This window comes from Sipha flava, unplaced genomic scaffold (genome assembly GCF_003268045.1).
Source record: "Sipha flava isolate LNK unplaced genomic scaffold, YSA_version1 277_pilon_pilon, whole genome shotgun sequence".
NCBI lineage: Eukaryota > Metazoa > Arthropoda > Insecta > Hemiptera > Aphididae > Sipha > Sipha flava.
Window position 1 is genome coordinate 312847 of NW_020272943.1, and position 18396 is coordinate 331242.

At 27.0% G+C, this 18396-nt stretch overlaps 1 protein-coding gene across 1 annotated transcript in view; it reads left to right on the plus strand.

Moving 5' to 3' along the window:
- Positions 1–18396, plus strand: part of LOC112685449 — a 328545-nt gene that overhangs the window by 218047 nt on the left and 92102 nt on the right. The window contains exons 5-6 of the mRNA XM_025557345.1: positions 3422–3583; positions 15328–15462. Coding sequence (XP_025413130.1) covers positions 3422–3583; positions 15328–15462 — 297 coding nt within the window. The remainder of the gene's footprint in view (positions 1–3421; positions 3584–15327; positions 15463–18396) is intronic.

The window sequence follows — 18396 nt, forward strand, 5'->3', positions numbered from 1 at the left end:
TAGACGCCACGAAAATTTGAAATTTTTTTAAGACTTATCTCTATAGTAGTAACTGATGATTTTATTTATATATATATATTTTAAACAAATTAAATCTTGCATAAACTATTTACCATACATGAAAATATTATCAAGGGTTTTTTTGAGTATCATTTTTATGGCAAATCGTGATCATCAATATATTCTTCTTCAATAAGTACAATTTGAATATTTATCAAATGAGCACAAAATTGAAATCGTTTACCATCCCTTGAAACGATTTTTAAAACGTAATTTTTTGATAGAAAATTACCATAACACATTAAACAACCAGATCTCTGTTTTACTTGGTTTATGTATACATTTTAGAGAGTTATTTATTAAAATTATCTTTGACAAAAATACGTATGGATAAATTATTGTGTAACATATTTTCTGCTTCGATAGCCCGAAGACATATAACACAAATGTCAAACTAAATGTGATTTATGGCTGGACAGTGAAAATCTAACATTTTTCTATGGTATAGAGAGATTAGTTAGCTAACGGAAAATTATCATACCAACATGGAATTCTTTTTTGTCCTGAATAAATATTATTCCCATTATTCGAGTTATGTACGAGTTATAATTGTATACAAATCTTTTTTAAATAGTATTATAATTTTTGTGCAATCACCAAACAAACCATATTACTGCATGAACCAATGTTTCATTATATAAAATAATTATTCCTACACGAGTTTTCAAAATTGGTCGAATTAATGAAGCGAAATGACTAGATTACGATTAAAGTTACAGTAGCGATGAGTTACTGAGTAATTATTTGCTCATGTATACTTACACCTCATTAAAGCAATTACGTGTACATAATTAAGGCAGCAATGGGGTACTATCACAACTGTTCAACTGCAACAACTTTTTTCATAAATATTATCAACATGACTTCAGGTGTGCGTTTTAAAATTTGAACTAATGACATGGACGTAAAATTTAAATTTTTTGAAATTAGAATACCGTAATTTTATTGTTCACTTTTTTATTATTGTATAATATTCTTGACGTGTACATCATTTTTCAATTTAATAAAATTATCAACATATTTTATTTAAATTGAATATATTAAATAATTTTTATCATTAACCATCTGAAACCATCTGTGTAATAATTCCAACACGCATAGTATTAAAAATTATTACGATTATTGAATAGTAATTGTGAAAGGAACAATGTTATAACTACCAATGAATCAACAGTACATGAGGCCAATAACCCGTGAACCGATATAAAAGTATATCTTTCGTAGTTTTTAGAACATTAATTGTGTCTTAAAGTCCATATGAAAACAACAATTATGTTTCATTTTTATCAATAGATTAATAACTTACTTTAAATTATAAACATTTTAAATGATTTCAAATTATAATGATTTTAAATAATTTTAAATTTTAATTATTTTCAATTTTATACTACTAATTTAAAATTTTTCTATACAAAATACAAAATAAACATATTAAATACGTTTTTAATAGTATTTAATTGTTTATAAACAAACAATTGATTTTTAATAAACTAAAATTTGTTTGGCATTTTGATCATCATTGACCGTGTAGCGTCTTTCCAATATATTATTCAGTTCACGTCTGTCAGCTATGTACACTATCGGAACAATGGTTTCCCGTTCATTTAGTGACCTCATAATTATTTGATGATTTACATCGAAAAATCTTACTTGTACTTCTAATTTTTTTACTCTCAAAAATAAAATATTTTAGATTTTATAAATGTTTATTATATATATTTATACTAATGTGTTGTCTATAATCTGATAAAATAAAATGAGAATCAATTTGTGGGTGTATTACTTTTATAATTTCCTAATTTTTGTAAACGATTACAGTGTGGTAACAAAAAATGATAATAATTTAAGTCCGCAAAAGTATTCGTAAATTTTATAACTCAGAAAATAATACAAAAATCTATTGCAGTTACGTGTGCACATCCGACTGAGCAACACGCTCATCGCTATCGCACTCTCGCATTTATAGCTCTCGTTAACGTACTGAAGCCCTTCGTGTGTACAGGTAATGTGAATAACTATTTAACCGTTGATCCATATACACATATTAACATTACAAATTAATAAAACATCCAAAAAAATGGGTGATCCTCATACCAAAACTAAAAAGCTTAAAGAAAGATTTATTGCCTCATCTAAAGTTTCACCTAACAATCAAAATATCCCAACAATATCTAAAACCGGGCCCTCCGGCTTTAACGTGACTAATGAGCCTCTTTCATCTTAACACTCCGATAACAACTACAACAACGACGCAATTAAAACCATCGATATAAGTATTTCTAATCACGATTCCATCATACATTTGTCGTACATTTGTTACACCGCTACTGATTAATATTATTATTCGGTGTTTGTGTAAAACAATATAAGGCCACCAGCCATTACCGCCTTCACCGCTGTGTTTTTTTTTTTTTATTCTTTTATTTTCATCGTCCTATCTACCGTGCGTCGTGCCGTGACATCACCGGACCACGACAAGATGCGTTAACGCGTGAAAATTTACATTTACTATCATACAGTTGATATTTACCGGTGTATAACTGATTCGAGTACACATGCCGTATGCCATTTACGAAAAATGACTACATATTTGTGTCGTATAATATCTATACGGATAAATGTATTCTTCACTTACCTTAACATTTTTTTTTTTTTGAGTTTCTAGATTTACAGTAGTCATTGGAATTTTAATTGTCTCATACAAATGTGTCTTATGTCTTTTGAAAACCTTTCTAAGACATCGTTCGGATGGACCGAATGCCACCATTCTTCTTGTTATTATTTCAATTACATGTTACTTAAATTTATAAACAAATGTAATTAATTAATTAAAGGCAATGTAACTGTCTTTCGAGTAAATGTATTGTTCTACTTGATATTATATTACATTTTACTTTTACGTGTCTCTATAAACACTCAATTGTTTGTGTTTGAGCATCTGCATGTGAATCAATAAAGTTCTTGCGATAATTAACAGTTCGGTGATGAAAACTATTATTTTCTACAGTGATGTATGCTTCCCACTCATCAAAATGAACTGTTGATCCTGGTTCTATTCCTTAAATTATTATTTTTAGAAATATGACAACAATAAATTGACTGCAGATAGCATACAACACGTGTACCATGAATGGTTGTATACAATTAGCACGTTGGATACAATTTTTATAATTTATCAAGTGTATATCGGTAAACTTTTAACGCATGGTTAACATTTATTAAACTTATTTAAGTTATTTAAATTAAAATATAAGATATTATTATATTAATAACAACAAAATTGTATTTAAAATATATTTATAAATTATAGTTATTTCCATTCATAATACTTATAATAACCATTCTTTGTTTTTGCTTTTAGGTTTCATGGGTTCGTCGCCGAGATTGGCACATACTAAGTTCCGGCGTTTTTATGTATACCAATGATGACAGATTCCACGTGTTGCATGCAGACAACGCCGATAATTGGGATTTACAGATAAAATATGTCCAGAAAAGAGATGCTGGTTCATATGAATGCCAAGTACGAATATTTTGATAAATAATAGCAATATTGAAATGATTCGTAATACTAGATAGTAAAATGATTACAAGTGTGATTATCACACTTTTAATCATTTTACTAATAAATAATACTTAATCATATTACTCTTTTTCGATTAATTTTTTGTCTCAAGTCCGTTACATTCTTCCTATTGCGGTTAATTTAGTTAATGGGTATAGCATTTTTAGATGTGACAAAAATACATACATCAGTGATAGTCGATGGGATATTAATTGCCGTGAAAATTAATTGCGACTAACCTAAATATTTCACCAAAAGCTGACGTTAAACAATTATTGGTTTCTGTCACTATTCCCGGTGGCATTATTGGCCTTTTTGCTGACGTCTACCTTCCTCCTAACTCTAATAATTTTAAATACGAATGTCATACAGGGTCTATAGATCATGTCGGGCAATCATTGAATTTCAAATTTGGTATTTTTTGCGGTGACTTTAGTCTACCACAAGTAATTGGGCCAACGATATTTCGGGTCTTGTCTACAGAAAGTCCGTCACTGACAAAGTACGACTGGTAGGTGACCAATATGGCCTAATTCATTTCTATCAAAAGAACGACTTATCTAACAGCAATGGCTCCTTTCTAGATTTAGTTTTTTCTAGTGATAATTCTGTAAAAGTAAGCCCGTCTTCTGAAAACCTTATCCCCTGCGGCTCTTATCATCCTGCGTTATCTACCTCTTGTCCATTTCTCTAATTCTCTCCTTTGCCAACCGACTTACTAATCACTAACCGAACGCCGTAATATTTCCTATTGTAATTTCATTAATTAATTACTTGAATAGACTATTGATACACCCTGTTTGTTATAAAAGGGACTATTGATACACTCTATTGGTTAGAATGGCTCAACATTCGTGTTCTGGATGCACCAGGTTTCAGGGCTTATTTTATCTACCTGTGAACCGTTCTAATTTTGCAAATAATTCTCCTATAGTTAGAATTATGTCGATTGCCAATAATTTCAGTGTTTAGTATTTTCGTACCTTATCCAAATTTGACATTTTAAAATATTATATGTTTAACAATTTTCACAGTTATATTTATTTTAACGTTAATTTTATGTGTAGTTTAAATCAATTGTTACACATCTCGTTTTTGTTATATAATTTATATGTATTTAACTTATGTTAGATCTTAATTTAAAATACACTGTTTAGAAGCCGAATGGCGTACATTGTAATAAAAATAAAATTAAATAAATAAATAATATTTTGTGCTGAGATTTTATAAGCTCAAAAAAATGTAAAATCTATATGAATATCTCACTCACTATTTATTTCAATAATTCGGATACATTTTTTGCATACTTAAGTTATTTTATAATATAGTTAAACTATTCAACGGTTTTCTCACAAATAAAAAATATCATTTTTCAAATTTATTTTTATTAACTTTAAACTATAATCTATATCCTATGTAAATCGCACCTATATCGACATTTGGTTTATTTTTATCTCAAATAATGAATTGCAACTGTTTATACTTGATTACTTATCAATCATCAGTAATCTAAATTTTATTAATTCAACACAATGTCCTATTTGCAAAATAAAATTTAATTAACTACAGCTATACAATTGTACTATATTAATATAGTTTCTTGAAACGTCCAACTACATTATTCTAGTATACTGATTCGCAAGGCCGTATCTAGAAATTTTTTTCTGGAGGGGGGGTCTTCCAAAACATGTTTATTTTATTGAATTTAGATTTTGATTATTTATATTTGATTAAAAATAAGACAGAAAAAGATTTAACCTTCTTTTATTAAAATATAATAAAATCAAATAAACAAAATTACTTTGACATCTTGTCACCTTACACTATACAAATATGAAATATAAAATTAAGAAATAAAAAATACACAAATACAAATCATATTATTTTAAGCTAATAATATGTTCCTATCTTTTTGAAGAGCAAACTGGTTTAACACTTCATCGGGATTAACCGTAACATCTCTATGGACACTTAATATTGTTAGTCCAGTTAGTCTTTCTTGTCCTGTAGAGTTCCGTAAAAATGTCTTGACGCGTTTTAATGTTCAAAAAGTTCGTTCGGGAGTTGCTGTAGAAACCGGTAGCGTAGCTTATACTTTTAATAAAAAATGAATATTTGGAATAAGTTCAGGATTACAATAATTTAGTGCTTCTACAGCTGTATGTGGACGATTTAAATCTTTGAAAGCAATCCATTTTCTTTTCCATAATTTTAGTTCTGAAGGTAATGTGTCAACATTTATAAAATCTGAATATATACTAAAATCTGATTCTAAAATTGGAGATTTCAAACACATTTTTGGTATTAATAAATACAAAGACGATAAAATCGTCTTGTGTTTGGAAAACCATTCTTTAAGTTGACTAATAAAATCATCATAGAATGGAATTGCAATTGCAATACGAAAATAGTCCAGGAATTTTGGTATCCACATTTATTTTATTTGTTGAACGACTTACTTGGTATTTTTATTTTTTCTTCCTCGTTCACGGATATGAACAATTGTTCTGATTTATTGAATATTTCTTTGAAATTTTCATTAATATTTGTTCGCATATCTTTCACTTCACTTAAAACAGTTTTAACATGATCTACTGCTTCACCTAAATCACATTTCACCGACTGCAATATTTTACATAATGACAAAGTTATAGAAAAAAGTGTGGTCGCAATTATCATACTTATTATAAATTCACTAGTTGTTACACACTTATATAACTGTAAAGCTTTAGATGATGTTTCAATGTCAACAAATATTTGTAGTTCTTCTAATGTGGCAACAATAGGTTTATATATTTCTAAAAATCTAAGCATACCATCATGATTTTCAACCCACCTAGTCTCACACATGGAAGTTAATTTTGTCCATTTAGTTTCAGGAAGAAATTCTTTTATTTTATTTTTCAATAATTCAGTTCGTTTAGCCGATATTTTAATAAAATTTCCTACAGATTTTATTGTTCCAATACAATTTCGAATATGGTGAATGTTTGACGAATGAGCAAGTGCTAAATTTAACGAATGTGCACTACAGTGGACATAAAGTGCAGCGGGATGTACTTCTCTTATAACAGACTGTACTCCTTTAAAATTACCACTCATTGCTGCGGTGCCATCATAGCCTTGGCCAAGTAAATAGTCACATTTTATACCAAGATTTTTTAAAGTAACTAGAATTACTGTGGCCAAATTTTGACCAGTGGTAGAATTTAGCGGTACAAATTTTAAGAAGTCTTCTTTCAATACATAATTGTTGATTTCATTTTTTTTTAATATTTAAATTATTTTCTAAATAACGTACACACAATGACAGTTGTTCAACACGCGATACGTCAGTAGTCTCGTCGACTAATACAGAAAAACATTTTGCCTGATTAATTTTGTTAACTAACTGGTCCTGTATAATTTTTCCACATATATTTATAAAATTATTTTGAATCATAGGACTTATATATGAAGCATTTAACGCTTGATTCTCAATGTGATATGTTAGATTTTTATCTTCAAACGAAATGCGCATTCTCAATAATGCTCGGAAGTTACCATCATTGTAAGTAGGTTCAGAATTGTCTAAAGAGAGAGGCCGTAATCGCTAGTACCGCGTAAAGCTATTTCTTGCCGCCCACAAATAATAATTGTTTGAATAATAGGAATTAATCTCTTTCTATTTTGATCAATTTGAATAGCACGCATTGAATAATTTTTTATTTTATTTTAGATTTTATTTAAGATTTTATTTTATCTATTTTTTGAATAATATTTTGACAGTTTTTGGAATAAACAGCTACAAAATTATTTGCGCGCATAGCCTTAGATTTGTGAAATTCAGTTTTACTATGTTCATTAAATTTCTCAATCGCTTTTTTCCAGTTATTAAAAGGTTTTACAACTAATGTATTAAGTTTCTGGTGACTGCCTTTGCCACCAAATTCGCGACCAAATATAGCACAATATTTACAAACTGCACCTTGTTCACCAATTCTCGAATAAACAACCCAAGGAAAACGCTTAATTCATCCTAATTGAAACTTTAAATTTTTTTTTAGATTTTTAGTTATTGGAAATTTGTAATTTTCATCTGGTGACCATTGATCAGTTAATAATTTAAATTTTATTTCATCACATACATTTTTACCGAAACAGTGGCCAATATCGTTTTCTTCAACTATTTGCTCCGTGTCCGATTTTAATATATTATTTTCGTTTGTTTGCAAATATGTGGGTGAATGACTACATGATGGCTCAGGCATGTCTATTTGTGGTAGATGAATAGGAACATTATCAGTCTAAAATAAAGTTTATGAATTAACATTTTGGTAGTTAAATTATTAATATACATATGAAATAATATAACGTACCTTTGGAAGTTTAGAAAAATAATTTGACAGTACATTTTTGTTTTCTCGTTTACTCATTATGATGCATTTATAAAACGATTCGACGTGTTTGTCACAGTCTTGCAGACGGCAAAATGGTGTAATAAATAATAATATAGTTATAATTTACACAAATCTAATATTGTTGTTGTTAATCGTCGCTGATCCCCGACCGGCATCGATAGCGATCGTTGTCCTTCAATAATAAACTATCTATTATTAGTATAAACGTCAGATTTTTATGTAATACGCGCGTTGGTAATACCAACTTGGTATAGAAGTCTGTGATTATTATTATTAGACGCTATATTTTCATATGATATTATGATATAAAACTAAAAACAGTCAATTATTAATTGGAGCTAGTTATTGCTAGTCATTTGTGACTGATATTTTTATGTTGGTTTTAAAAATAAATAATTATTTTAAAAATTTGTAAAATATTGAAGAAATTTGGGGAGGGTCCAGACACCCTGGACCCCCCCCCCCCCCAGATATGGCCTTGCTGATTCGTGCATGTATACTGCGGCTTTCATTGAGACAAACTAACCATTGACATTCTATCATTCCTTCACTCATACATAAAGTATTTGTGTTCAAAAAAAAAAAATAAATATCATCTTATATTCATTTCGCTTGATGATGAAAAATTCGACCGAGTCCGGAAATCGTGTATCCTTCCCGCCATCGGTAAAATTGGTATCTACATCAATAATATATTATTTCATATTTTTGAAAATTCTCTACATATTATTAAATAGATCTTTTGAAACCGGACCTTGGATATAGCATCAGTCGTCTGTAATTGCGTAATTGGAGTGCCACGTGATTCAGTTTTCGTATGTTATAACGTAACACTAGGTAATTCTTATTGCTATCATTGATATATTTTCGAACATAATGAAACCTGTAGAAAATATTAAATTTTCGAAGATCAACATTTGTTTTTTTCGAAGTCTGATGTTATAACCATTACATAGTTTCTCTATCAAAATTTATATCAAATCTAAATATGGAAAACTCTTTTGTGTTTCCTAGCTACCTCAAGATTTAAAAAAATAAACTTTTTTTCAGAAAATAAAATTTAAAAGCTTAGTGTATTCGAAATATTAAAGATACCATTCGTTTTATATCAGCATAGTTTCCAAATGAACCCGTTATCATAGGCGTAAATAGTGGGGAGGGGCATGGGGGATTAAACTCCTTAAAAAACAGCCAAGCTTCCTCCTCCTAAAATTAAGTCTCATAATTTGGCATTAGCATATTTTTATGGAGAGAGATATCTCTGAAATTATAAACGTTGATAATATATTATATGTATATGCGTGACGAAACAGCATATTATGTATGTATAAATACAACAAATACAATAAATCAAACGGCAAACTAGAATCAAAATTACGCACCTAGGTTAGATTAGGTTAGTTCAGTGGCTTTCAAACTTTTCTGTTCGCAAAGTCCTTATGTTCCTAAAAAAATTTATGGAGCCCCAAAAATCAGGAATTTTTGGTTTAGACGGCAATAATTCTCGATTTTATGTTAAGAAAACAGCCCGAAATTTAAATTTAAATATTATTTTATTGAATTTTAATTATAATTTTTCTTTTTAAAAACAGTTTTTTTTTCATTTGCTGTAAAAACAGTAAAAATTTTACTTTTAATTGATGAATTTACTTGATTCCATGTTGTAAAAATATCAGCCAAGTAATCAAATCGAAATAACCAAATTGTATATGTAAGTCTGATTTGTAAATGGAATGAATATTGCTAAAATGTACAATTCATTGTGCTATTCAAGTAATCGTACTATTGTTTTTCCTCGACAATCAAGAAATATATGTTGATAGCTTAATTAAATTTATTCAGATATGTCCACAGTGCAATGTAGTCATTTGACTTTTCTCGTGGATCCCTATGCCATCGCATAGTTTGAGAACTGCTGGGTTATATTATCCTCATAACTTGCAGGAAGCAGAATATAATTCACTATATTAATCACTTGACAATTCCCTGTATTATCTATGTATTATCATTATTGATGTGCTCTCTAAAATGTAATCAACTTTTTTAATGGAAAACTGCTTATAGTATGCATGTTTCCAGATGAATTTTTAAAACTAATTAAAAATGTTTGGAAATTTGATAATTATCAACTGGCTTACGGATAATTTATAATTTAAACTATTAACTTAAAAATTGTAAGATTTTTTATTTTGAAAGCATGAAACCTGCAACGGATATATTTCTTATTAAAATTGTCAAACGACTTCATTGATAGTATAATAACAATTCAAAATGTTTTAAACAAAACGTTAAATGTTATAAAAGTTAAATGATAAAAACTTAAGCAATTACTAATAAAATTTGTAAATGCGAACCAATTGTTATGCAAATATTTTAGAAGTTTGCGAACATCCATGAATATACTATCAATACCCCTAGAAATATTTATAACTGGCATGCAGGTATAAAACATGAAGCTAATTATGTTTTTCCCATATCTTGTATTGTAACTGTGGCTGACGTTAAAAATCAAAGTTTTATAATCTTAATATATTCATAAGAATATTATGCATAAAAGTTTCCTGGCCGTGAATTAATTTATCTACTTTATCATGTTTTTTTTTTTTTTTTTTTTTTATTCAAATGCATATTATTATAACTTTATATATAATTAACGGTTTATTAAAAATAATTATTGAAAAAATGGTAAGAACTTCCAATATTGTATATTTCCGATAGTGTTGAAAAGGAAAATGTAAACATTTGATTATTTGGTGTTTTTAAGTTCAAAATAACCATATTGTACCTTAATATTCAAATTGACAACTAAATTATAGTTAAAATAAGTGATAAATATAAATTTTAATGTTTTATATTATTCCATATGTTTTAACGTTAATTATATATTTTATGGATTTTTATATGTAAATATACATTTATTTATCAATCTCTAAAATTCATTTTTTTATATTATATTGTAATGTTTTTGAATTTATAAAAAAATTGAGTGAAAATTCATATACTCCGAATGTAATAAACTATTTCAAACTGAAATGATATATTTTTGTAATATTAATTTTGTTAAACCGTAAATTATGTAGAAAGTTATAATATTATGCATTTTAATAGGAAACTCGTGGTACTACGGAAAAAAAAAATTTTTCGGGCCGTATAATACGAATATAATATAGATATATAATATTTATATAAATATATTTTAATAAACATATTTAATTTTTACGTCAATCACAGATTCAATGTAAAATACGAAAAGAAACTTGATTAGCATCATGTTTTATGTATATTAACATTTCAGTTATAAGTGTTGTTAGTTTTTATATTTCAAGGAGACATATTAATGTTTTCATGTTTTAATAACTAAAATATATTTCTGTAAAATGTCTTTGATTTTTCGCTTTTATCTTTTTAAAACCAATGTGATCATTCGATAACGTTTGAGTTCTATATATTTTTAATTTGTTATCTTTTAATGCTTTATAGTTTTCGGGCAATAACAATTTTTTTTGCTGAACCATAACTGCTTTCTTTTGCTTTGGGTTCTCAAATTATTCCGGCAAAATATATCAAATATATTTCATTTATTTCAAATTATAAAACTAAAGTTAACGAGGAACCACTATCTAAGCTTTAGTTTAATTATTGTGTATATAATGAATCTTAGTAAAATGAGGAATGATTGCACTGATGATAAAATATAAAAAGTAAAATATATGATAATAAATATAATACAAGAAATTTCTGTTAGCAAATTTGTTAAAATTGGTACTTTGGGGGTCTATTACGAATTTCCAGATATTTTTCTTAATATTTGTGAAAAATATATGAAAGGTTATAAAAATAAGCAACAATTAATTTAAAATCAATATAAATTCTTCTCAATATTTATATTATCAATAAACTAACTGTACTTAACTTAAATTCATCGATCTAAATTATGAAACTTCAATATAAAATATTTTATTGGTAGATTTAGTGAATTTTAAGTATTTGTTTGTTAAAAATATAATATAAGACGAATAAATTTAATACTATTTTGGTACTGTAATAATGTACTGTAAGAGATATTTTTAAAAATTTAAAAAAAATTCTTTTGTAGTTATAACTATACACAATCAATTTTCACAAAAAAAATATAAAATCTACTATTTAACAGTGGTTTTATATATAACAATCATAGCCAGATCATGATGTTTTGAAAAATAATTTACTTTTAAATATAAGTGAACTCAGAATCGTACCCTTGGGAAACCATAAATCAGAGCTTTTACTCAACTATAGAAATAATATAAGTCAACAACATTAATCCAGCTAGAAAGACGCGACTAAAACTTTTAATGTGTTATTTCTAACCTAAGAATATGTCTATTAAGTTTAAATAATTTAAGTGTAATTAATTAAATATTCATAAATCAATTCAACAGTAGAACTACTAACATTATCTTATACACAAAATATAATAAAAAAAGGTAATTTATACGTAACTATTTACTTATATTTGTTAATTTATATAATAACCACATTATTTTTCGACTAAGTAACCAAAAAATATATTTAATTGGATAACATTTAATTGAATCATAAACATTTTTTATTTTTATGTATTTATCTTTTCAGTAGGCGCGTTAGTATTTACAATACGATTAGGCGCGTATGAGCGCGGCGCTCACTTTTCGAATTTTTACTACTAAAAGTGTTTATTTGAACTGTAAGTGAGAATTCCTGAATGAATAATTAAATAAGATCACTGTAATTACTTATTGTTAGATTGTTTATATTAAAAAATTCATATACAGGTATTTACTCTGAATCTGATTTTGTTTCTGAACCCGATTGACAGAATTTACATCTAGCACTTGTATGTTCTTTGCATATACGGTTATTACATAACTCACATATCTTCCAACAATTAATAATAGATTTTGCGTCTCGAGCCACTCTTTTTACACGGAGTAAAAGTATTACTTATTCTTGATGTAGATGGATTTATGTTTAACTCAACATCTGTATCATATTTTACATATTTTCAGCCGTTATGACGTGAAATAATCAAAAATAAAATGCGAGAAAAATGCATACACTAATAGCTCACTTTTTCGGGACTGACAATTTTAATCTATTGTCATTTCAACACAGTATTATGAATTGGGTTATTTTATTTATATAAAAAAAAAAACTAAGAGTATCTACATTACATATAGATACATTGGTACATGTATATGTCTTGTTTCTACTGAATATAGTTAGATACGAGGAGACGAGGAATAAACTGTAGGTAACTTTTTTAATACGTGTAAAAAATAAACAAGTTTCAAAGACAGGAATTATTTATTGAGTATACATTTTTTCTAAATTTTTATTTAAATTTTTAATTTAAACTACAGAATCGTCATTTACAATACTTTTAGTGATGGATAATAAAGAACGGTGTGTACTGAAAAACCAACGTTAGTTATATAATTTACAACGAGTTATTTTTATCGTCAATACATTTATTATACAACGGGCTATACCTAATGCCTTGTTTACATGTGACGAGTACTCGGCCGTGTCACTCGTTATGTTGCTCGGTCTAATACCGAAATTGACCGAGTCAGCAATTACACATATTTTATTTGCTTGGCCGAGTGACACATAATTTCACTACACGATCTACTCGGTTGGCGGTTTATACACACCGAGTACAGTTGATTTTGGTAGTAGCTGTAGTCGCTCGGCCGAGTGAATAGAAACGGTTTCTATTCACTCGCTCGATCATTTTACTGGGCCGAGTACTGGTTCCTTGAGTTCACACAGGACAATGCTCGGTCGAATTGACTCTCTCGGCCGAGTACTCGTCACGTGTAAACAAGGCATAATGTTACTAATAGATCACGAGCCACCGCGATTTCAATAACGTTCGTATTATCGCTAATTTCCGGGAACTAGTCCCCCACCGGTCGACGCACACACACACGCACACGTGAACGCACCAATGACGTCATGGTAACATTCTCGGTGTCGGGACAAATTAACAGAATGACCCCCAGCCATAAGACATATACATGTCAAAAAATTCCCAGGTATGATAACATAAGGTATAAATATATGTCAACAATATAAGAATTAAATAATAGACAATGTTGTCAAACATAGTAATCCAGTGAGTGCCGCGCTCTCACACACGACTGCTGACGGGTTAAATTAAATCAATTTTATTATCTTAATGTCTTCGAATTGAGTTCGTATAGATAAAATATTCTTAGCCAGATTTAAAACGATTTAAAACTTCGCATTTTATACTGGATACGAACGATAAGGTACTATTATAAGGTACTATTCGTCAACGGCTAAATACTTATGTTAAAGTAACATATTATTAACTATTGTAAATTGGTAAGTTTGATAGGTATTTTTTTTTTCTTCAAAAATGCATGTAAATTTTTAAAATGGAATTCACGATGCAATTAAACAAGTTTGGAATTATGTTAGAATTAAAGGGTGTCGATTCCATTTGGGCCAAAGTTCACGGTCAACAATTCAAAAGTTGAGTCTATCTAAAAAATACAAGTATAATCATGAAAAAATTAGATATCACAAATATTTTTTTTTGGGGTATTTTTTCTGATTTTAAACGTAAATGACGTAGTTTAATGTTCCATGGAAGAATTGTTGGTAATAAAAGCATGTGATGACGAAAAAATTGATAATTTTACAGATTACATTTTAATAATTACGTTGTCAATGATGTTGCACAGTTTTACCCCAAAATGTCTTAATTTGAAAATTGAATTTTCAGTATACACTAATCGTGAAAGTTTTTACGCAAAACTAAATGAATTTTTTCTTTCATGATATCCAAATATTTTAATTCATATTCCGATTTTCGGAATACATTCAAATACATACAAATTATTACAAAACAATACAATAGAAACATTAGAAAAGGAACAATGAATAGATAAACAAATATACAAAAAAACTAATTTGGAGATTTGATTTCAAAATCAGTAAGCGATAAATTGGTATCAGCAATTATTTATGGAATCGACTCAAGAACCTAATAAATATTGGTCAGACTCAACTCCAATAACTCGAAAGTATTTTCCCAAAAATGGAACTTAAATAAATTTTACCGATTCAACTGTTTCACTTTTATTTATTAATCCAAAGTAAATACTAATTTATATTTATATTTTTCGTTGAACAGTATTATTTTAACACTACTTTTGTATTAATTCTGCATAAATTATATATAACTACATAAAAAAAAGCATAAAATTTGTTTTCAGCGACTTAATAATTATTTCATAATTGATTTTTAAGGTGGCTATGGGAACAGGGATTGCATCACATTACTTTTATTTGGAAGTCATTGTACCAACAGCTCGAATTTTGGGAACAGAAGAGTATCATGTTGGAAAAGGAAGCACCATTAATCTTATATGCGTGATAGAAAATGTAAGTTTATATTTTTAGTAAATATTTTTAAAATTAAAAAAAATTAAAAGCTTCAGAAGATAAAATCTAAATTTTATAATATTTAAACAGTATCAAGTAAAACTTATATATTTTTGTCAATAAAGCGTATTGTGCATTCGTTAAGTATTATAATTATTAAACAAGGGTTTTTGTTATTAATATTGACAATAATACATTAAAATTTATTAATATATATATATACGTTATTATAAATATACAGGTGTAAATAATAATTGTCTGTCAAAAAAAGTATGCACATTTTATATTTAAACTTACATACTTTATTTATATGCAAAATAGTTTTTTTTTTAATTATATTTTATTAATTTTTATGAATTTTAAACAAGATATTAATTATAATTGTTAAAATTCGCATACATATTTCTATAGTTATAAATGTAAAGTTATTTTATTTTCTCCTGATTTTTTTTACTTTCATAAGTTAATTAATATTATATTTATGGAAAACATTTTATTTTAATTAATCAAATTAAATAAAATTAATTCAAATCATAAATTAAATGAAACATTTATATTTAAAATAATAGATCAATTTCAAAGGACAATTTTCTCAAATCTTAAATTTCAACACATCCGATATTATCAATATTTTTGAAATTATTTATGCCAATATATCTCTTCCCATTATTTAATTAATTTTATAAATTAATTTGTTACTAGATGTTTCTACTTAAAAATATGTTATTGTACTATTTGATATATATATTCTGGGATTATAGTTGCCAATTTATTTTTAAAAGAGCAGTTATAATTATTGAGTTGAAAAACATTTATTTGTCATCGTAAAAACGAGTATATTTAAATAATTTAAATTCAAATGAATTAATAAAAATGAAAAATGCATTAGTTAGAACCGTTAAAAGTATTTTTGGCTACTTTAATCTTTATATCTACATTAAAAGTAATAAAACTATTAAAAACACATTTTCAACAAGATACGTATATACTTGAATGTCTTTAACCAACAATTTGAATTCATATTTTAATGTATATATATATATATAGTATGTATTTAAATGAGAGGAGATAACATAATGTAAATAATAAATACTTTTCTTGTAAATACAATAGGTAAATATTACAAATGTAAATGGAATTATAGTTTTATATGTTGGCGAATCAAACGTTATTATCTAAAACCATAACTATAATATATATTTAACTATAATAGTTTCTATATTACAACATACAACGGAAAAACTTACAACAAGTAAGAAAAAAGCATTCAAACTCGGTTGAAACCGGATAGGTAAAGGACATAAAATAATAAATAAATAATTAGTAAATACACAAATATACAGATAAACCACCATGAAGTAGCGTATTAAGGTATTATTGGGTATGAATACTATTTATATACTTCATTTAATTACTATATTCTGCACACAAAACAAAAAATATAGATTGGCATTGAAAAAGTTCAAAACATAATATATAACATGTGATGGTTTTAACAGAGCACTGATAAAAAAAAATGTAATCATAATTTATTACAACTGAAAATGTATGTGGCTATACGAGTATTTATAATTTAAAATTACTTGTTTTTATTTATAATATATAATTTTTTTTTTTTTTTTTAATAGTTTCATGTTATGAGAACTAAAGGATTTTGTATCTAGGAAATTTGTATGAGAGGTTCTATGATTAAATATACAGTATGTCCCACAAGGCCGTAACTGGGGGGGTCCAGGAGTCCGGACCCCCCAAAATTTTCAAAAGTAGAAACATTTTAGCGGTAAATATAGTTTATTAACTATAAATTGTATTAAATAATAATGTTAGACCCCCCGAAATTTTTTTCCAGTTACGGCCTTGATATCCCATAAGTCTCGTATCACCCTTAATACCTCCACGGGAAATCAATATATTTAAATGCGGTTTTTTTTTTACAATACTTAGTATGGAAATTCTGATTGAATGGCATAAAATTCAATTTTTTTTTTTAAAAATTAAAAAAAAAATTTTTATGCATTTAAGAACTTTCAATTTTTAAGATAGCCATTTTCTTGAGCATATTTTTTAAAACGGTTAAAAAAAATATATTTTAAAATTGAATAAAAATTGACCATGTCAGAGCAAGTTATGTTTTTGAATAATTATAACAAAAAAATTAATTGTTTCACATTTCAATAATCCAGTGCTTTGGCCATCTAGGTTGCCCGACTTAACACCAATGGATTTTTTTTTTTATGGTTTTATTTTAAAAATCTTGTGTATCCGTCGTATTCATTGCCTGATCTCCGTGACAAAATTGAACAAAATATTCAAAATATTTTACCTGAGACATTAGAAAATATTAAAAACGCTTGCATCCAAAAACTTTAGTTCTGTGTTACAAATAATGGAGGTCACTTCGAAAATTTATAAAAAAAATGTAATGCATTATTTTCGTTTTTATGTAATTCGGTTTTTTTTTTTTATATTAACAATCAAGTTTAAGAATATTATTTGAATTCTAATATAAATATTTCCTAAAAGCTCCACTAATAATTAGATATTTACAGATTGCCATAAAAAATCAGCATTCCAATCTAGATTGATTAAATCGGGCAATTCGTATTTTGTTATTTAGGTAACAACTATTATTATAATTATTCAAAAACATAACTTACTATAACATTTTATTCAATTTTAATTTTTTTTTTAACTGTTTTAATAAATATGCTCAAAAAAATGGCTATCTTAAAAATTGAAAGTTCTTTTTTAAATACATTTTTTTTTTGAATTTTTGAATTTTTTTTAAAATAAAATTGAATTTTTGCCATTCAATCAGAATTTCATGACTAAGTATTTTAAAAAAAACAGCGTTTAAATATATTGATTTCCCATGGAGATATTAAGAGTGATACGGGACTCATGGGACATACTGTATATAAAACAATTTTTGGC